At 44.0% G+C, this 21,620-nt stretch overlaps 1 protein-coding gene across 7 annotated transcripts in view; it reads left to right on the top strand.

The window, feature by feature from the left end:
• LOC139578717 (SH3-containing GRB2-like protein 3-interacting protein 1) overlaps positions 1 to 21,620 on the top strand; it is a 105,741-nt gene that overhangs the window by 5,040 nt on the left and 79,081 nt on the right. For 6 of the 7 annotated variants that reach the window (XM_071406675.1, XM_071406681.1, XM_071406678.1 and 3 more), the window contains one exon: positions 17,444 to 17,590. In XM_071406675.1, the coding sequence (XP_071262776.1) occupies positions 17,548 to 17,590 (43 nt within the window). In that variant the 5' untranslated portion in view covers positions 17,444 to 17,547. Of the gene's footprint in view, positions 1 to 17,443; positions 17,591 to 21,027; positions 21,299 to 21,620 lie in introns of those variants that run through there. The other variant, XM_071406679.1, reaches the window with a different exon arrangement.

The raw sequence follows: 21,620 nt of genomic DNA, 5'->3' as shown, positions 1-21,620 counted from the left end.
CAAAGCATCCTTCACTTATGCTGCCAAACATACCCTCGTAAAACTGACCATCCTACCGATCCTCGACTTTGGTGATGTCATCTATAAAATAGCCTCCAACTACTCAACAAACTGGATGCAGTCTATCACAGTGCCATCCGTTTTGTCACCAAAGCCCCATACACTACCCACCATTGCGACTTGTACACTCTCGTTGGTTGGCCCTCGCTTCATACTCGTCGCCAAACCCACTGGCTACAGGTTATTTACAAGTCTCTGCTAGGTAAAGCCCCGCCTTATCTCAGCTCACTGGTCACCATAGCAGCACCCACTCATAGCACGCGCTCCAGCAGGTATATCTCACTGGTCACCCCCAAAGCCAATTCCTCCTTTGGCCGCCTTTCCTTCCAGTTCTCTGCTGCCAATGACTGGAACGATCTGCAAAAATCTCTGAAGCTGGAAACGCTTATGTCCCTCACTAGCTTTAAGCATCAGCTGTCAGAGCAGCTCACAGATTACTGCTCCTGTACATAGCCTATCTATAATTTAGCCCAAACAACTACCTCATCCCCTACTGTATTTATTTATTTATTTTGCTCCTTTGCACCCCATTATTTCTATTTCTACTTTGCACATTATTCCACTGCAAATCTACCATTCCAGTGTTTTACTTGCTATATTGTATTTACCTCGCCACCATTGTCTTTTTTTGCCTTTACCTCCCTTTTCTCACCTCATCTCCTCCAATTGTATATAGACTTATTTCTCTACTGTATAATTGACTGTATGTTTTGTTTATTCCATGTGTAACTCTGTGTTGTTGTATGTGTCGAATTGCTATGCTTTATGTTGGCCAGGTCGCAGTTGCAAATGAGAACTTGCTCTCAACTAGCCTACCTGGTTAAATAAAGGTGAAATTTAAAAAATTCTAAAATAAACATAGCATGGTAGCAACACAACATGGTAGCAGCACAAAACAGGGCACAGACAACAGCACAAAGGGCAAGAAGGTAGACACAACAATACATCATGAAAAGCAGCCACAACTGTCAGTAAGAGTGTCTATGATTGAGTCATTGAATGAAGAGATTGAGATAAAACTGTCCAGTGTGAGTGTTTGTTGCAGCTCGTTCCAGTCGCTAGCTGCAGCGAACTGAAAAGATGACCGACCCAGGAATGTGTGTGCATTGGGGACCTTTAACAGAATGTGACTGGTAGAACGGGTGTTGTCTACTGCAGCCCTCATCTTCCACATACATCTCAGATAGGGGGGAGTGAGGCCTAAGGGTTTTATAAATACGCATCAACCAGTGGGTCTTGCGACGGGTATACAGAGGTGTCCAGTTTACAGAAGAGTGTATAGTGCAGTGATGTGTCCTTTAAGGGGCATTGTTGGCAAATCTAATAGCCGATTGGTAAAGAACATCTAGCCGCTCGAGAGCACCCTTACCTGCCGATCTATAAATTATGTCTCCGTAATCTAGCATGGGTAGGATGGTCATCTGAATCAGGGATAGTTTGGCAGCTGGGGTGAAAGAGGAGCGATTACTATAGAGGAAACCAAGTCTAGATTTAACTTTAGCCTGCAGCTTTGATATGTGCTGAGAGAAGGACAGTGTACCGTCTAGCCATACTACCAAGCACTTGTATGAGGTGACTACCTCAAGCTCTAAACCCTCAGAGGTAGTAATCACACCTGTGGGGAGAGGGCCATTCTTCTTACCAAACCACATGACCTTTGTTTTGGAGGTGTTCAGAACAAGGTTAAAGGCAGATACAGCTTGTTGAACACTTAGAAAGCTTTGTTGTAGAGTGTTTAACACAAAATCCGGGGAGGGGCCAGCTGAGTATGAGACTGTATCATCTGCATATAAATAGATAAGAGAGCTTCCTACTGCCTGAGCTATGTTGTTGATGTAAATTGAGAAGAGCGTGGGGCCTAGGATCGAGCATTGGGTTACACGCTTGCTGACAGGCAGTGGCTGAGACAGCAGATGGGGGTACTAAGTTAACATATAGACTTGTTTTATGATGGTCATACCATGGATCATTTAGCTATTTGAGTTTTAGGACCCCTTTAGGTACAGTGGGGCAAAAAAGTATTTAGTCAGCCACCAATTGTGCAAGTTCTCCCACTTAAAAAGACGAGAGGCCTGTAATTTTCATCATAGGTACACTTCAACTATGACAGACAAAATGAGAAAAAAAATCCAGAAAATCACATTGTAGGATTTTTAATGAATTTATTTGCAAATTATGGTGGAAAATAAGTATTTGGTCAATAACAAAAGTTTATCTCAATACTTTGTTATATACCCTTTGTTGGCAATGACAGCGGTCAAGCGTTTTCTGTAAGTCTTCACAACGTTCACACACACTGTTGCTGGAATTTTGGCCCATTCCTCCATGCAGATCTCCTCTAGAGCAGTGATGTTTTGGGGCTGTTGCTGGGCAACACGGACTTTCAACTCCCTCCAAAGATTTTCTATGGGGTTGAGATCTGGAGACTGGCTAGGCCACTCCAGGACCTTGAAATGCTTCTTACGAAGCCACTCCTTCGTTGCCCGGGCGGTGTGTTTGGGATCATTGTCATGCTGAAAGACCCAGCCATGTGTCATCTTCAATGCCCTTGCTGATGGAAGGAGGTTTTCACTCAAAATCTCACGATACATGGCCCCATTCATTCTTTCCTTTACACGGATCAGTCGTCTTGGTCCCTTTGCAGAAAAACAGCCCCAAAGCATGATGTTTCCACCCCCATGCTTCACAGTAGGTATGGTGTTCTTTGGATGCAACTCAGCATTCTTTGTCCTCCTAACATGACGAGTTGAGTTTTTACCAAAAAGTTATATTTTGGTTTATTCTGACCATATGACATTCTCCCAATCTTCTTCTGGATCATCCAAATGCTCTCTAGCAAACTTCAGACGGGCCTGGACATGTACTGGCTTAAGCAGGGGGACACGTCTGGCACTGCAGGATTTGAGTCCCTGGCGGCGTAGTGTGTTACTGATGGTAGGCTTTGTTACTTTGGTCCCAGCTCTCTGCAGGTCATTCACTAGATCCCCCCGTGTGGTTCTGGGATTTTTGCTCACCGTTCTTGTGATCATTTTGACCCCACGGGGTGAGATCTTGCGTGGAGCCCCAGATCGAGGGAGATTATCAGTGGTCTTGTATGTCTTCCATTTCCTAATAATTGCTCCCACAGTTGATTTCTTCAAACCAAGCTGCTTATCTATTGCAGATTCAGTCTTCCCAGCCTGGTGCAGGTCTACAATTTTGTTTCTGGTGTCGTTTGACAGCTCTTTGGTCTTGGCCATAGTGGAGTTTGGAGTGTGACTGTTTGAGGTTGTGGACAGGTGTCTTTTATACTGATAACAAGTTCAAACAGGTGCCATTAATACAGGTAACGAGTGGAGGACAGAGGAGCCTCTTAAAGAAGAAGTTACAGGTCTGTGAGAGCCAGAAATCTTGCTTGTTTGTAGGTGACCAAATACTTATTTTCCACCATAATTTGCAAATAAATTCATTAAAAATCCTACAATGTGATTTTCTGGATTTCTTTTCTCATTTTGTCTGTCATAGTTGAAGTGTACCTATGATGAAAATTACAGGCCTCTCTCATCTTTTTAAGTGGGAGAACTTGCACAATTGGTGGCTGACTAAATACTTTTTTGCCCCACTGTATATAAAAATTTATAATGATTTGTTAAAATATGGAATTTGGCCTTTACCACTATAGCCCATAGAAATGCATTGAATAACACAGTCTTAATAAAAAAATAAAAAGACAGTCAAAAAAGAAAATCATAAGGGTTTGAAGTATCTGTCCTATATCTAGCATGGTGGTTGTAGTATCATGCTGTGGGGATGTTTTTTAGAGGCAGGGACTGGGAGAGTCGTCAGGATCGAGGGAAAGATGAACGGAGCAAAGTACAGAGAGATCCTTGATGAAAACCTGCTCCAGAGTGCTCAGGACCTCAGACTGGGGCAACGGTTCACCTTCCAACAGAACCATGACCCTAAGCAGACAGCCAAGACAACGCAGGTGTGGCTTCGGGACAAGTCTCTGAATGTCATTGAGTGGCCCAGCCAAAGCCCGGACTTGAACCCAATCGAACATCTCTGGAGAGACCTGAAAATAGCTCTGCCCTGACACTCCCCATCCAACCTGACAGAGCTTGAGAGGATCTGCAGAGAAGAATTGGGATAAACTCAGGTGTACCAAGCTTGTAGCGTCATACCCAAAAAGACTCGAGGCTGTAATCGCTGGCAAAGGTGCTTCAACAAAGTACTGAGTAAAGGGTCTGAATACTTATGTAAATGTGATTATCATAATTTTTTTGCTTTGTCGTTATGGGGTATTGTTTGTAGATTGATGAGGAAAAAGATTTAATCCCATTTGGAATAAGGCTGTAACGAAACAAACAGTTTGGCAAAAATCAAGTGTTCGGAATACTTTCTGAATGCACTGTATAAGAAAGCTCAGGAAATATTTTTGTTTTTCTAAACCTTTACAGTAGTTAGTTGGAAACATTACGAATATTTTTGTTGGGTCGTTCCATTTCATTTCCGCAAGCCATGACACCCATAGGGCCTTATAAAATATGAGCTTTATTTTGCCTGACTCTGTTTTGTTTTCTCCCAAATTAATTTCCAGGTTTCCATTTTCCCAAATTTTTAAATAGAAAAACAATAAATTGGATATTTGAAGCCCACACAATGCTTAAACCACATCAGGAGACGACTTTTGACGTCTGGATTTTCTGTTGTGATATTTTTGTTGTTGTTGGTGTAGTTACCCTTTAACTCCAGTGTGCACCTAGGAAGAGGCTGTTGTTTAGTGGTGTTTTTGTACCGCATATGTGATGGTAGAGTTAGCAAAACAAATACCCACTGGATCGATGCAAATAATCATGATATCATCAAACATTTAATTGAGAAGGTTTTTGGGAAAAAATATATAATTGAAGTTGTTAGGTTTATATCCCATCCTATATCCTGATATTACCAGGTTCTGACCACTAGATATAGATGTTTTGTAGTAAAAAAGATGGAGGAAAATAAGTGTTTCTAATGACATCATCAACCAATTAGTAGGCAATGCCTGCTCATAATGGGCTAAAATCACATGATGCACACCAATGATGCCATTGGAAACACTTCCTCTATCTTTTTACTAGAAAACATAGAAACATGCAATTTTCACGGATGATTGTGCTGGAGATGATCAATATGAAGTCGAGAAATTGTGCAATTTTCCTTTTAAGATATTTTCTATTTTCTCTCCCTCTTGAGGAGGGAGGATTATGAAAGTTCACAGAAGTAACAAATGAAGGTAGCACTACCAATTAGTTAGTGTTTTTACTGATAACAATTTTGTTTATGAATTATTAAGTGATTTAAAACGCTTCACTCTGTAACCAAATGACCTGAAAAATATCAGAATTACTGCAATTGAATTGGCCACAATGAGAAATCATAGTAGTCACAAACCACAGTTGCAGTACAGTAAAGAAAAGTAGAGTATAGTTCTGTACAGTAGAGCACACATGAGTACAGTATAATATACTGTACTTTACTGTGCTCTAATAAGCTGTACTGTGATGTCCAAACTTGTGAAACATAGATGTATATGGTTGGTACAGTAAAAAAAAGTCGTGTTCAGTACAGTAGATCACAAATGAGTAGAGTACAGTATAATGTAATATACTCTACTGGACTGGACTGTACAGAACTATTCTCTACTCAACTTTTCTTTACTGCACTGTATTCTACTGTACTGTACTCGCCTGCACTGTACTCCACCCTTTACTGTACTGTGCTATGCTATACTGGACTCTACTGTGCTCTATGGTGATGAGCAAACCTGTTAAACTTAGACGTCTATTATTGGTACAGATTTAGTCCAGTCTGGACCAACCAAATGTGGTCTTGTTTGGGGGCAGCACTCATTAGAATGATAGCCAGTGAGTAGAATAATACCCGCACATGCCAAGGAGGATATTACTTTTGTCTACCTTTGTGTACCTCAGGATACATCACCACGAAGAGAATGCCATTCATAATTATGCATTTCTGTATTGTACAGATCAAGGACCCATTACTCTAGTTCAGAACCAAAATAGATGTTTTCAAACTCAAGGTGTCATATCGTAGCTAACACTCCAGTCTTTCTGCAGACATCTTTACTCGGGGTAGATACTTAAGAGTTTTTGGTTAATGTGTAGTCACGTAAAATCTGAAGGAGATTTTAATGTCATTCTATTACCAAACTTTGCATCTGACCTGTTCCTCAAGTAAATTAAAAGTAGACTTCTGCATGTAGGTGTATGATTTGTTAGACGTATCAATGTCTTTTTGCTTGGTATACATTTTGAAGTGAAAAGGTGAGTCCCAGTATCACTCTGTTACTGTGGAATTGCCTATAATTAGCTTTGAAGTGTACTACTTTTATTTTATGGCTGTCAGCCACATCAGCTGTTATGTGCCATACTGTATATATGACATTATGGAGGAGTTTTCCATATGTTCTGGTACTCCTACAAGACTTCATGAATTTTCAATCCAGAAATGAACTAGACTCTGATCCCAGGACAGACAGACATGAATTAGACAGACAGATGGATGTCATGGGTTGAAGTCTCCCCCCCCCCCTCTCTCTTTGCCATAGTGGACCATTTATCTGATTTACTGAGGGAGGTTTTAATGAGGACTAAGAGTCGAGTGGCGTACCAGAGCTAAGAGGCCCCTGACGCAGCCTGGCTCCACTCTGGGCCCCTTGGCAGGCATCACAACCACCACTGCCCTCCTCTTCTGGCCTGGCTAACTCTTCACACACATGCCCACTTTGAGAGAATCTAGCAGCTGGTCAATGTTTATTACGCAACCCTGAGATCTACCACATGAAAAAGTCTTCTGGAATCGCACAACATCGTTAGAACAGAGGGAAAGAAAAGGAAGAAAAGCAGAACCAACATTTTTTTGAAAGGGTTGAGTAATTGTCTTTTGGCAGAGCGAGGGGTGGTCATTTAGTGAGGTCGATTTGGGCTAAGGTGGTCGATTTGAGACGTCTGTCTGTCTCACCATTGAAAAATCTTGATTTCCATTTTGGAAATTAACTACAGTTAGCTAGCTAGGCTACAGCCGGTCTGATTGATTAGCCTGAGTAGATTACATAAGATCTGTTGAGTCAGGGCCCGCTTCAGTGTGTCAGATTTGAAATGTCATAGCAGGTTCAACAGCTTACACTGTATCTTTCCTAACTCCGAGGGTTAGACAGTTATCATCTGACGTGTGTGTATGTCGTCTTGTCTATTGTAACAGGATCCTTGTACACATAGGCCTCTCATTCCTCTCTGTAACACACTGGCCCACTTGACTATGCATAATGACCAGTCACAGGGTCATTAATGTTGGTCCTAATGTTTAGCTAGTGTTCCTGCTCCTCTCCATACTCTCGTAAATCAGACATGGTCTTGGCATGGTCGCTGATACTGTCAGCTCTCTGGCCTGGCCTCTCTGGTAGAAAGAGAAGTTTGAAATGGGTATCAATTAGGGGTGGCACAATTACTGTATAACCGTGTAACCGGCGGTTATGGATGAAGACCGTCATTAAAATAACAGCTGACCGTAGACGGGACGGCGAGGCATTCGGGGGGTTGAGTCCGTTTCTGCAATAATATGGACTCTTAACAACATGATTCAACTTTGTTGCCCCTTGCTGAAGCAAGCAAAGTGTTGTAGCAAACGATTAATAGAATGGGCTTGGAACTTCTAACCACAAAGATCCTATTCATAGATTTCAACTGCGTCACTTGGTCGCATTGCGCCATAGTTATGAACTCTCTCAAGCCGCACTCTATGGCGCAATCGTTTCAATGGTTATATAGAATGTTCATTCAACTGATGTTATCTGATGTGGCTCATGCAATGGAATCTATTTTTTTGTAATGTCAGTTGAGTTGAATCAACAAATCACAGCACATATGTACACGTCCCGCTTCTATTTCCTGCTCTGCTCCTATTGGTACACTCATTGGCCGCCAGTCCACCCATTATGCCATCATTGACCTGAATGGAGACGGGCATTCTATTCATTCTATTTCTATGGCAACACACGCGGGCCGGAGCAGAGGAAAGGAGAAATGTTTTATTCGAGCGGTTATTACGTAGACCAGTAACCGTCATCCAAAATTCCATGACGGTCACAGCCGTAGTATCAACAAAAACAACAGGATGTTCAACACGGAACTGTGGTTCCCTCTGGGTATTATATTAGGCAACACATGATGTTTATGTCCCATTAGCTTATGGTAAATGAGCAGATCTCGTTTGAAATACGATTTGAAATCTTTGCTCTACCCTGCTAGATGGGCAGGTTTTGCTGTTTTGGGACTATTTTATTTATCCATTAAGCCAGGCAAGCGCAGTATTTTAAATCTATTTAAAATGATTTTGAATTGTATTTGACCCCAAGTCTGAATGTGAGAAGAGGACTCAGTCTGCCAGCCAGGGAGAGCCATGGAGAGTTCAAGGCAGGGTTGAGGATGGGAAATTGTGAGGGAGCGGTGTGCCAAGCAGGCCGGGTGGGGTGTGAGTTTTGGGTGTGCTTACCTGGGAAAATTCCTCCTCCCGTCTTCTGTCTTGTGTTGCACAGTTAAACCCTGCAGCAAAAACAGACTGATCCTAGAGCTTTACTCTACACAAAGGTCTGACACCTACACCACACCGTCTGCAACCCAAATGCCACCGTATTCCATATATAGTGCACTACTTTTGACCAGGGCCCACAGGGCTTTGGTCAAAAGTAGTGCGCTATGTAGGGAATAGGGTGCCATTTGTGACGCAGTCACCATCACACCACTGCCTGGCTGTGAGAGAGATAGAAAAAGGGATGTTTGTGTTTTGTGTCCTAGTCAGAGCCTGTTCAGACCTGTCTTTATGACGTTATTAGAACGGTGTCTGAATACCGGAGCATAAATAGCAGGGGATAACACCCGAGCTGCTGAGGCAGGGATGATGCACACATACAAGTACGCACAGATGAACACGCAGCACACCTGTGGGAGTCCATCAACCATGAATAATCAATCTCTGGTTGGTAGAAGGAATAGGGCCCTATAAAATCAGTTTTAATTTCTGCCTGATTATGTTTTTGTTTTTTTCCGAAATTCTGTTTCCCTCCCTCTGTTTCTCCAACTTTTCACTCTCAAATAGACAAACTACTAGTTTGGATGTTCTAAGTCCACAACAATGCTTAAACCACGCCATGAGACCACTTTTGAAGTCTGGGAAAAATTTGAGAAATGTAGACTTTTCGGTGTAGTTACCCTTTAATTCCAGTGTGCACCTAGCAAGACGCTTGCTTTTGTTTAGCAGTGTTCAAATCAAGTTTTATTGGTCACATACACGTATTTAGCAGATGTTATTGCGGGTGTAGCGAAATGCTTGTGTTCCAAGCTCCAACAGTGCAGTAGTATCTAACAATTCACAACAATACACAAGTCTAAAAGTAAAAGAATGAAATATAGAAAAAATATGTATAAATATTAGGACGAGCATTGTCGGAGTGGCATTGACTAAAATACAGTAGAATACAGTATATACTGTATTGATGAGTAAAGCAGTATGTAAACATTAAAGTGACTAGTGTTCCGTTATTAAAGTGGCCAGTGATTCCATGTCTATGTATGTAGGGCAGCAGCCTCTAAGGTGCAGGGTTGAGTAACTGGTTGGTAGCCTGCTATTGATGGCTATTTAACAGTCTGATGGCCTTGAGATAGAAGCTGTTTTTCAGTCTCTCGGTCCCGGCTTTGATGCACCTGTACTGACCTCGCCTTCTGGATGATAGCGTGGTGAGCAGGCCATGGCTCGGGTGGTTGATGTCCTTTCATGATCTTTTTGGCCTTCCTGTTGTAGCGCACGTGATGGTAGAGTTTGTAAAACTAATATCCATTGGATTGATGCAAATAATCATGATATCCTTCTGCCAGGTAAGCATAGGCTACTTTGTAGTTAACATTTACTTAATAAGTTTTTTGGGGAAACCGTTTCCATCTACTAAAAAGACTTTTGAATATTGTTTTATTCCATTTTAATGTATGCATTCTGTGATTCTGTCTGTGTTCTCCACGTCACGGATTTGACAGGGCCCTAATGGAAGAAACAGTTGATTCTGGAAGAGGAACGGTAGATCCTAGGCTGAGGAAGGCAGTTCGTCTTTCTCTTCTAACCCAGACTTTTAAATTGGACTTCAAACTCATGGCGTTAGTCTGTAAATGTCATAGCTGAGTCATTTCCCCGGGTCTCCCCATGGCATGCCGGTATGAGGTGGAGCGGTGTGAGGTAGCGAGGTGAACTGTTTCAGTAGTGCAGCGGTGAGCCGAGGCTCTGCGTATGGAGTCAGGGAGGGAGAACATATGCTTTATTATGTGACACATTTCAGCTGGTGTGAAGTACCTCGCTGACGAGTACGACTGTAGGCGCAGGGCTGCCAGGAAGGTTTATATGTGTGTCCCTCTGATATCTCCTGCTGTTATTCGCTGGAGGGAAGCTCCGACATGATGTTCCGGCCTCTGGTGTGTGTGGTTGTTTGTGTGTATTATGTGTAGAAGTGTCCAATATTCATGTTCTCTCTATTGGCTCCATAAGGGACCTCACCACGCAACTGTGCACGGTATGGCATAGCACAGAACAATATAGCACAGATGCACCTTTCATCATAGCACAAAACAACATTGCAGAGCACCACAGTATTATAGCACCAGTCAGTAGTCCTACAATAGGACTCACCCCAATAGCACCAGGGCTCCTGCCAGTTAACCTAGGAATTATAGGACTCTATCTCCATGGAGACCAGCCATCGGGGCCTGAAAAGGGGGCCAGGTCAGAATAGTCTTGGACTCGGCGGAGCTCACGCCCTACATTAGGTTTTTAGCCTGCTGAGTACTTCACTGTGTACGCAAAACCCATATTAGCATCCTCGTGGGTGGCCAGTCAGAGCGAGAGACTGACAGAGGAGAGAAAGAGATTGATATGGTTATGAAAGTGTGATCGTTTATGGATCATTTCTGAAACGCCATTCCATTTATAATTGTATAATGCTTAGAGGTGTCACTTTCTACTTTTAGCCTAGTGGTGATGGCCTGCTATGCCTGAAAAACATCACACTCTTTCCTGATATCATTCCATAATTTTTGCACTTTTGAATCTCCTTTGAAACGTCCTCAAATCACGCCAGTTGCTAACTCCATTTTGAGGGTTTGGGGAAACTAGCTCATCAGAGCAAGCAGTGTATTGTATACGTATGTTTAAAGATGGGATCTGATATTGGAGTGAGTAATGCTGTATGTTTATACAGACCTGGCCCCTGTGGACGTGCTAATAGGTTCTGCGTAAGAGGAACACTTTGGGTTGGTGTTGACATCACCTCATTAGTTCAGGCTGCAGACCAGACCACGGAGCGTCACACACACTGGTGACTAACCAATCTTTTCCACTCGGTGTGTGTTAAACTGTGGATCAGAGAAAAAACTAGGCTGAGGGTAAACTGAGATGTCACCGTCATCACATTTGCCACTGAACTGGTTCTACTGTGCCCTATACTATGAATCAGGCTTGAAACTTTGGTGAACTCTTGAGTTCAACTCAGGTTAACCGGTACCACGAAAGTGGCTCACCTTTTAGCCAGGTACATTTCATTGGCAACAAATCTAACTGACCACAACCACATAACGTCTGACCACAACCACACAACGTCTGACCACAACCACACTACTACTGACCACAACCACTCTACTGCTGACCACATCTAGTGACCACAACTTCTGACCACAACCACACAACTTCTGACCATAACCACACAACTACTGATAACAACCACAAACCTACTGACCACAACCACACAACTACTGACCACAACCACACAACTTCTGATCACAACCACACAACTGGTGAACACGTCTAGTGACCACAACCACACAGCTAGTGATCACAACCACACAACTGCTGACCACAACTACTGACCATACAACTTATGATCAGAACCACACAACCACTGAACACATTTGGGGACCACAACCACACAACTACTGACCACACAACCACACATCTACTGACCACAAGTACTGACCACATTTACTGACCACAACCACACAACTGCTGACCACATCTCGTGACCACAACCACACAACTACTGACCACAACAACACATCTTCTGACCACATAACTACTGACCACCACAATTACTGACTACAACCACACAACTTCTGACTACATTCACACAACTACGGACCACAACCACACAACTTCTTCCCACACAACTACTGACCACACATCTAAATCACCATAACTACTGACCACCACCATTACTGACCACAACCACCTAGCCACAACTACTGACCCTAACCACACAACTACTGACCGCAACCACACAACTTCTGACCCCAACCACATAACTTCTGAACACACAACTACTGACCACTCAACTACTTACCACAATTACTGACCACAACCACACAACTGCTGACCACATCTAGTGACCACAACCACACAACTACTGACCACAACCACATATATTCTGACCACACAACTATTGACCACACTTCTAATCACCATAACTACTGACCACCGCAATTACTGACTACAACCACCCAATTACTGACCACAAAACTACTGACCACCACAATTACTGACCACAACTATTGAACCACAACTACTGATCACAATTACTGCTCTGGTCTGCGCTAGCTCTGGTCCTGGGTGTAGCTAGCTAGCTGTGCCTCGCACTAGCTGTGGTCTGTGCTATAAATGATATCTACTTAAATGTCCTTGCATATAATTACTACCAACAATAATTGTAACTCTTGAACTGTTCAGGCTAGATACACCAAACCAGCCTGAACATGTGAAAGTTATCTTAACTTCAAATTCATGAAAACTTTTATGAACTATAGACATTTGCGTAAAATATCACACCTACATTCGTTCTTGAACCGTTCGAACTAAAGACACCAAACCAACTTCCACATGTTCACACTATCCTAACTTCAAAGTCTTAACATGTTTTACTGTCTATCACTATAGAAATTAGCATACGATAACCCACCAACAATAAGCGTTCAAGCTAGATACAACAAACCAACGTTCATATGTTCAGGCTATTTTAACTTTTCATCTACCTACTTTTTCAACTATAACCAGTCCCCATCATTACTACTGCAAACAGTATCACTACTATAATGTTTTTCTAAACCATACATACTTTAAAACTGATTTGCTTTAAATAGTACAGTAAAACGTTTTAAACATTTACCATTACCACAAAAATACTTTTAAAGAGTTAAAGCAAGTCCCATCAATTGTACTTCATGTACAATTACAATCTAGTTGTTGTTATTATTATAATATGCATATGGACAGGAGTTTTCCCAGATTACATGACCTAAGGCCTAGAGTTTTGTGCTGGCCAGGTAGAGAGGAAAAACTGTAGGGGTCTGTAGTCTTACAGAGTGTTATTTAGTGTAGACTGTGGTAGAGGCTTAGTAGAGAGAGGTTCCACAATAAACAGAACCAATCTGGGGAGTAAACAGTAAACGTATTGTTTCTGTGAAGAGGTGGGCTCACTGCTCAGTCTTACTGGAAGAGGCATGGTGTGTTGCTACCATCACATACAGCAGTTATCCCTTATTAGTTTAAGGCCATTGGGACCACTGCAGGAAGATAAAGCACCAATGTCCCCAGTGAGTCGTCTGAGTCAATGTGTCTTGATGTTCTCCTCTGAAAGGGAAGTCCATTCAGCTCCCCTGGCACTTGTGCTGTGTGTCAGGTCTCTGTCTCAGCCCTGAACGGCAGCAGCGTGGCTCTTCTTGCAGGTTGCCGTGGCGATCCACAAGTCCCCTCTCACCCCTCTGTCAGCACTGGTGATGAGGAATGCTGATTAGGAAGCGGTGGGCTCAAACCAAAACATTCCACCAGGCCAAGCGAGAGCGAGAGTCAGCAAGGCGGTGATAAGACTGGGTTATGTCCATGTGCCTACGTGCCGCTCGGCCAGCCATGTCCTCTGTTTGTCTTGCCCACAGTGACCTAATGATACAATGACACCCCAGACACAGCTCACTTTGCCCTGCCCAAGGGAGAGGGAGAGACTTGGTGTAAGGGTGGGGTTATCCGGGCCTTTTAGAGTAATTAGCATCCACTTACTGGTTGTTGGTCTGCTGACGTTTGATTGGTTTGTTTAGTCTGTTGCTGATGGGGTTTAGCTCTGCCTGTAGTGAGACTGGGACACACACTACCTTAAAGGCCCAGTGTAGTCAAAAACGTGATTTACCTGTGTTCTATATATATTTCCACACTGAGGTTTTGAGTGTACGAGCTGTTTGAAAAGACTGCCAGAAATTTCAGCCTGTTTTGGTGGAATGGAGCCTTGGCCTTTCCATGGTGACATTACCATGTGGTAAATTAGTTAATAGACCAATAAGAAAGAGTTCCAAACCTCTGACAATAACAGCTAGTTTTCCCCTCCCCACTCAGACCCCTCCCTGACAGTCCTAGCAAAATGATTGCTTAAAAATTGTTCATTGCTAAGAAGTAGGGTTATGAATGTTTAAAACGTTAAAACAAAAATGGGATTGTCGTTAACGTTAAGAAAAAATATCATTTTTTTCTACAAAAGAAAAATCACAGTGTAGTTATCACAAAACATATTCAAATAGTATTTTTTTAACCCCCTTTTTCTCCCCAATTTTGATCTTGTCTCATCGCTGCAACTCCCCAACGGGTCTTTTGATTTTCCCATGATGTCAAGCAAAGAGGCACTGAGTTTAAAGGTAGGCCTTGAAATACATCCACAGGTACACCTCCAATTGACTCTTATGTCAATTAGGCTATCAGAAGCTTCTAAAGCCATGACATCCTTTTCTGGAATTTTCCAAGCTGTTTAAAAGAACAGTCAACTTAGTGTATGTAAACAAACTTCTGTCTCACTGGAATTGTGATATAATGAATTATAAGTGAAATAATCTGTCTGTGAAGTGTTGGAAAAATGACTTGTGTCATGCACAAAGTCATGCACAAAGTTTAGTATAGTTTGTTAACAAGAAATTTGTGAAGTGGTTGAGAAACAACTTTTAATGACTCCAACCTAAGTGTATGTAAACTTCCGACTTCAACTGTATATAGTATGTATAAGCTGGAAGTGGAAGCCTAAGTTTTGTTTTCCATTAGTTTACTCCAATTAGCGGAGGGCTTGGTAGGGTCAGGGGAAAATAATAAAGGAAAATATATATATTTTTAAATATATTGTACATAAAATAATTTATATATATTTATAGAAAATATATAATGGGGATTGCAAATGATGCAGACAATTACATTGATAGAAGCCACAATTTATATTTAAGCTGCCCCCCCCCCCCCCCCCCTCAAATATAAGAGCAGGAGACCTTTCACCGTTCTATCCTAATGTTCGTTTGTGTCAGCTCAGCCTCAGTTTGACACCCTTAGTCGTCCCCTTGACTGCCGCTCTCCCACGTCACCCCTGGTCTCCCCTCTAGTCTTTGCACCGCTATCACGCGCCGAGGGGACACGTTTGACCGTTGCCCAGCACTCGGGACAGAAGTTCCATCTTCACTCCTCCAGCACTCAAATCATCAATCGCCCTCCTTTCAAATAGATCACCAGAAAACTACGACACTTTACCTTGAGCTTACTATCAGATAGATATTCAATTGGTTTCTGGGTTGGTGGTAAACCCTGCTGTTTTTGTTGTTGAAAAGGGATGTGAAGGGATCCAGAGACGAATGATGGAGGAACGATGTGCCAAGTGCAAGACTGCCCTCTGCCGGTGTTACAGAGAGTAAAAGTAGGTCAGAGAGAGAGACTGACGGAGGGAGGGAGCGAGGGGGAGCATGAGAGAGAGAGGGGGGGGGGGAGCGGGAGAAAAAGAGAGCGAGCGGGAGAGGATGAGGGGATGTCTTGGCAGCCTATTTGTTTTTCCAATTCTGCTGCATTTGAAAAGGAAAATCCCCCACCTTGTTACGGTGTCAAACCTGTGGGAGGAATATCTGGCAATTAAGAACTGCTGTATCATGCACTTCAGAGGATGAATGATCGTTTCTGTAAGTGTCGAAGAGCAGGCTGTTGAGCTCTGCTAAAAGGGGAGGAGGAAAAGAGATACTGAGTTGAGATGACACTGCAGCAGCAGGCTCTGCTCTGATATTCTGATATCAATGACAGCTTTCTCTCCGCTCAAGAGCGGAGAAGGTAGTGCTTGTAAAATGATGGGTCATACAGTATTCTGGGATGAAGAGTCAGTTGAGCCAGCCAGTAGTCATGTTTTATGTACGAGTTACACACGTGTAATAGATGTAGATCATCCAGTCACAATAGATCATCCAGTCACAACTAGAACTGTTTGATGGAGACTGTATCCGACTCAGGCTTGAGGCACCACTTCAACGGGATGTTCTAGGCTTAGTAAATATGTGTCCTGTCCGATTTTACATTTCTAGATGCATTTTAATTTGTCCGACTGTCATTACAGTTATGCAGTCAGTTCAGTGTCTGTTTTCAGAGTGTCTGAGACGACATCTGATTCGGAGCTGAAACTGCAGTCTATTACATTATTTGTTTTCTGCCTTTTTAATTCAATTGCATTTTGATGTGGTCGGTAATTTGATCTGTTTTATACCAACCCCGTCTATGTAACATATGTGACCCCTGACATCTAAGTGTGGTTAACCGTTGTGTCAACCACAGTGACGTTTGAAAGACATCTCAACACTTCTGCCAAGTGTAATAATCAGAGTGATGAGTTCACAAGGCCAGTGTTATGACACTCTGGCAAAGTGTCAGATATATAGAAAGAGATGCACTGTTAGAATACAACCAGCAGGAGGCAGCAGAGGCATGTGGCACTGATGTCGCAGCTGCAGAAAGTTTGTCTTTCCATCCTGTTTATTGTACGGTTTGCAGTTTTATTTCCTCCATACGTTATTGAAAGACTGTTAAAAGTAGGAGGATTCATCCTATTTCTTTGTATTTCTCTCTAATCTGACACATTTTCCCTGTTCTCACCCTTATCTCTCCTTCATCTCTCCTTCCTCTCTCCTTCATCTCCTTCATCTCTCCTTCATCTCTCCTTTCTCTCTCCTTCCTCTCCTTGCTCGTTTCCCTCTTTCTCCCAGGGTGCAAGGAGTTAATGCCACTGGCCCAGTGTTCAGTGCACAGAGAAGTGGCTCTTTTCTATACAGGTCAGGTACACTCAGGCTGTTTGTGTATAGTCACCTTCACTGACCGAGAGCGGTCCAGACAGCACTTCTACAGAACTACATTAGCATTTTCCACAGGTCCTTCAGTGTGTGTGTGCGCATCTGTCCTCTCAGCCAGGGAGCTCAGTCAGGTGCAGTCATCCTCACTCCTCCTTTAATGCGACTGGTCCCTCTCTTTCTTTCTCTCCTCACAGACTCTCTGCCGTCCGTCTCTATTTCCCATCCCTTCGTCCTTCCGTCCCTCTGTCTGCCTGTGGATATTCCAGATATGCGACCTGCTCCATGGAGATTGCTGTAGATGGCTGAGGAGCTGTGCACCGGCTGGTTTCGCATTGTCGCAGGTATGCGCACCTCTCTCTCTCTCTTTCCTCACTTCTCTGTCAACTTCCTCTGTGCGAATGTGTGCGGGTCCACTACTGCACTGCAACTGTGTGCGTTGCGGTGCTTACGAGTATGTGTGCGTCCTATAGTTGCGTTGTCTTTTTATTTCTGTGCGTGTGGATGTATACATGCCCCTTCCAAATGTACCTGTTACCCTCTTGGTTGTGTTTGGTGCAGAGGCGTCACAGAGAGGTATAGTAGAGGGAGGCCCACAGTGTAGAACAGAACAGTGCCCACGTGGTCTGCTGCTGGCCTTAAAGGATCCTCTAATCTACCTGCAGTAGAAATGGGTCAGGGACTAGTAGAGTAGAGCTGCACCACAGAGGGGTAGACAATTGGTAGGTGAGGACCGAGCCATGTGTTTTTAAGATAAATACATACAAATACTAAATGCGTGGCTCTGGATGAGGATATCTACGCCACAGGAAACTTTCTGTTCTCCTTTCTGTGGGTTTTGCTCAGGACCGACTGTGTTCAGCTCCTCCTACTGGCTATCTGACTTAACTGCTTGTAGTTGTGCAGAGTGCTGCTACTGATGGAAGCTACCATTATCTGCCAGATGCAGGGGTCCCAGACTCCAGTCCAGGAGAGCAATAACAAGTGCATGTTTTTTTTGTTTCAGCCCAGGTCTAACACTCCTGCGTCAGCCAATAACTTCATCACAATCTTCAATTTAGATCACAATTGGTTGAATCATGTGTGTTAGAGCTGAGCTGGAACAAAAGCCGGCATGCCCTGGCCAGTAAGCATGTGTCAATAAGCATGCTTGCAGTAGGCTGTTATTGTGACAGTGACCTACCATTTCCAGAGCCCTGAGCTGTACTCCAATTTTCCAGCCATAGAAATACAGTAACTAAAACGGGCAAAGCCCCTCAGACCCCGCAATTTAAAATCATAATACATTTTATTTGCCACATTCTTGGTTAACAACAGGTGTAGACTAATAGTGAAATGCTTACTTATGGGCCATGCTGAAACAGGAAAGGAGCTTCCCAAAACTGTTGCCACAAAGTTGGAAGCACAGAATCGTCTAGAATGTCATTGTGTGCAGTAGCGTTAAGATTTCCCTTCACTGGAACTAAGGGGCCTAGCCCGAACCATGAAAAACCACCCAAGACCATTATTCCTCCTCCACCGTACTTTACAGTTGGCACTATGCTTTCGGGCAGGTAGCGTTCTCCTGGCATCCGCCAAACCCATATTCGTCCGTCGGACTGCCAGATGGTGAAAAGCATGGTTCATCACTCCAGAGAACGCGTTTCCACTGTCCCAGAGTCCAATGGCGGCGAGCTTTACACCACTCCAGCGTATGCTTGGCATTGCGCATGGTGATCTTAGGCTTGCGTGTTGCTGCTCGGCCATGGAAACCCATTTCATGAAGCTCCCGATGAACAGTTCTTGTGCTGACGTTGCTTCCAGAGGCAGTTTGGAACTCGGTAGTGAGTGTTGCAACCGAGGACAGGTGATTTTTACACGCTTCAGCACTCGGCAGTCTCGTTCTGCGAGCTTGTGTGGCCTACCACTTCGCGGCTGAGCCATTGTTGCTCCTAGACATTTCTATTTCACAATAACAGCACTTACAGTTGACCGGGGCAGCTCTTGCATGGCAGAAATTTGACAAACTGACTTGGAGAGGTGTCAATATGACAGTGCCATATTGAAAGTCACTGAGCTCTTCAGTATGGGTCATTCTGCTGCCAATGTTTGTCTACAGAGATTGCATGGCTGTGTGCTTGATTCTATACACCTGTCAGCAACGGGTGTGGCTGAAGTAGCCAAATACACTACATGGCCTTCAAATGAGTGGATCTAAGGCACTGCTTTCCTGTTCTCTCCTGCCAGCTCCTCTCATCTCTTTTCCCTCATTCCCTCATCAGCTCTTCTTTCATATCCTCTATTGTTTACCCTCATCATCTCCTCCTCATTTTTCTCATTCTTTCCTCATCTCTCCTTCCCTCTCTCAATCGGTTGTCTTGCGTGCCCACCTGATTCCCTGTGTTTCTCTGTCTTGTGGCCTCCTTGCCCCTCTCATGCTGTAGCAGTCTCTGGTGATTTAAGGTGGCAGTTTCCCAGCCCCTTGCTGTACAGCCATGACTGAGTCAGTGTAGCCTGCTGGTTGTAAGTGTCTAGTCTTCTCCTAGTTAAGACCAGTGTCTCCTCTCAATGCCACCATCACCCAGCGTAGTACTTTAGGCTTTATTTAGCAAGTCCCCTCCCTCCTTCCCTCTTTTTGTCACTGCTCACCGGCTGGTGGCTAAATCTCCTCTGGGGGACAGTGGAGGAGAGTAGCCACCTCGTCTGGCAGAGCTAGGGGGTAGCCTGAGGAATGGAGGGAGAGGGGGGAGAAGAGATAAAGCTGCGGGCAGGGAGGGGACTTCTCTCAGGAAGCATCTGCTGGGTGTTAAGTATACAGAGAGAGGGAGGGTGGAGAGGGAGAGAGCATGCCATGGCTTAATGAGGGGAGAGAGGGGGCGAGAGGGAATGAAGAGCGAGGGAGAAAAAAAGAGGAGAGAAGAAGCGGGAGAGGGAGAGCATTTCACATGGGCTTGAGCATGACCTGGATAATGCATTGAACACGAAGAGACGCAGGGCTGGCTCAATTTAAAGTGTGACAGGCGGACTCATAAACAGGCAGGACAGCATGTGTCTCATCTGTCTTCCTGTGTAAGAAGCCTAACTTACATCTTTCTTTAAATCTGAATTGCATCTGCAAGTGATTTAGTCATTTGTTGAGTAATATCATTTTTTATTACAAGAGTAGCTCTGTCACTATTATTGTGGCTGCTGTTGTTGTTATGGAGGCTTCAGCAGCTCATGTCTCTCTCTATTCAGTCTCTGCTCCATAGCCAGAAACATAAACATCCTCTTCTCTCTCTATTTCACCCCCAATCTCTCTCTTTCTCTCCCAGTTCTCTTGTTCTCCCCCTTGTTCTCTCTTTCACTCTTTGTCTTTACTCCGTTAGTGGTCATCCCTTAGCCTCTGGCTCCATCCACCCCCACATTTTAAAAGTAATCACCAGCCTCCATGCACACACACATCCACACCTCCCTCCCTCGTTCTCTCCTCCATCTCTCCCTCATCCCCTCTCGCTGGCAGCAGGCTGAGAGTAGCAGTACACACACACACACACACCTCCCTCCTCCTCTCCTCAATCTGGGTCCATCCAGGCTGAGAGTAGCAGTAGCAGCATAAACGATAGAAGACCGTAGCTCCTCCCTCGGTTGGGCTGGGTCTAGAGAGGCAGCTGTACACGGCGTCGGTCTCCCTGACGTCACAATGATTGATCGTTATCCCCACTGGCAGCGGAGCGGGAGAGAGAGAGGGAGGGGCATAGAGAGAGAGAGAGAGGGATGGTGGGAGGTGGAGAGAGAGAGCAGGCATACTGAGCCAGCAGGCAGAGCAAAAACAGTGATATAGAAAAGGGAGGGAGTAGCAGGCAGACAGTGAGAAGGCAGAGTGCTGTGAAAATATACTTTTTTCAACCTACAGAAAAGGAGTATACCCATTAGGAGGGCAAATACATTTATTCTATAACCAGGATCAGGGTGTGTGTCCGTGAGTGTGTCCTCAAAATGGGCTGTCAGTTCACTTTAACCTGCACGTTATTCTGGCGACGAGCAAATAATTAATCTCATTCATCACTCGGCAGAGTGTACATACACACAAGGTAGGCAGGGGAGGGATGTGTGTGCGTTATTTATGTTCGTTCGTGTGTGCGCGTGCGTGTTCTGTGTGGGTGTGTGCGAATGTGTGTGCGTATAAATGAGTGTGTGATGGAGGGAGGCTACTAGTTTGTCTTTCTCTAGGGCCAGGCTATCAGGGGATGCAAGCCCAATGCATGTGACTCTGCAGAGAACCTCAAGGATTGGCTGAGAGCAGCTGTGACCTCAGCAAGCCTCCCTCTTTCTCTATTTCTCTCTCGCTCTGCCGCCCTCCCTCTCTACCCCCTCTCTTTCTCTTTTTTTCCCAATAGTTTTTTTTCTCCTCCT

This window comes from Salvelinus alpinus, chromosome 6, assembly GCF_045679555.1.
Source record: "Salvelinus alpinus chromosome 6, SLU_Salpinus.1, whole genome shotgun sequence".
In the NCBI taxonomy this organism is placed as follows: domain Eukaryota; kingdom Metazoa; phylum Chordata; class Actinopteri; order Salmoniformes; family Salmonidae; genus Salvelinus; species Salvelinus alpinus.
Note: the sequence above shows the minus strand (reverse complement) of the source record. Positions and strands in the feature narration are given on the sequence as shown.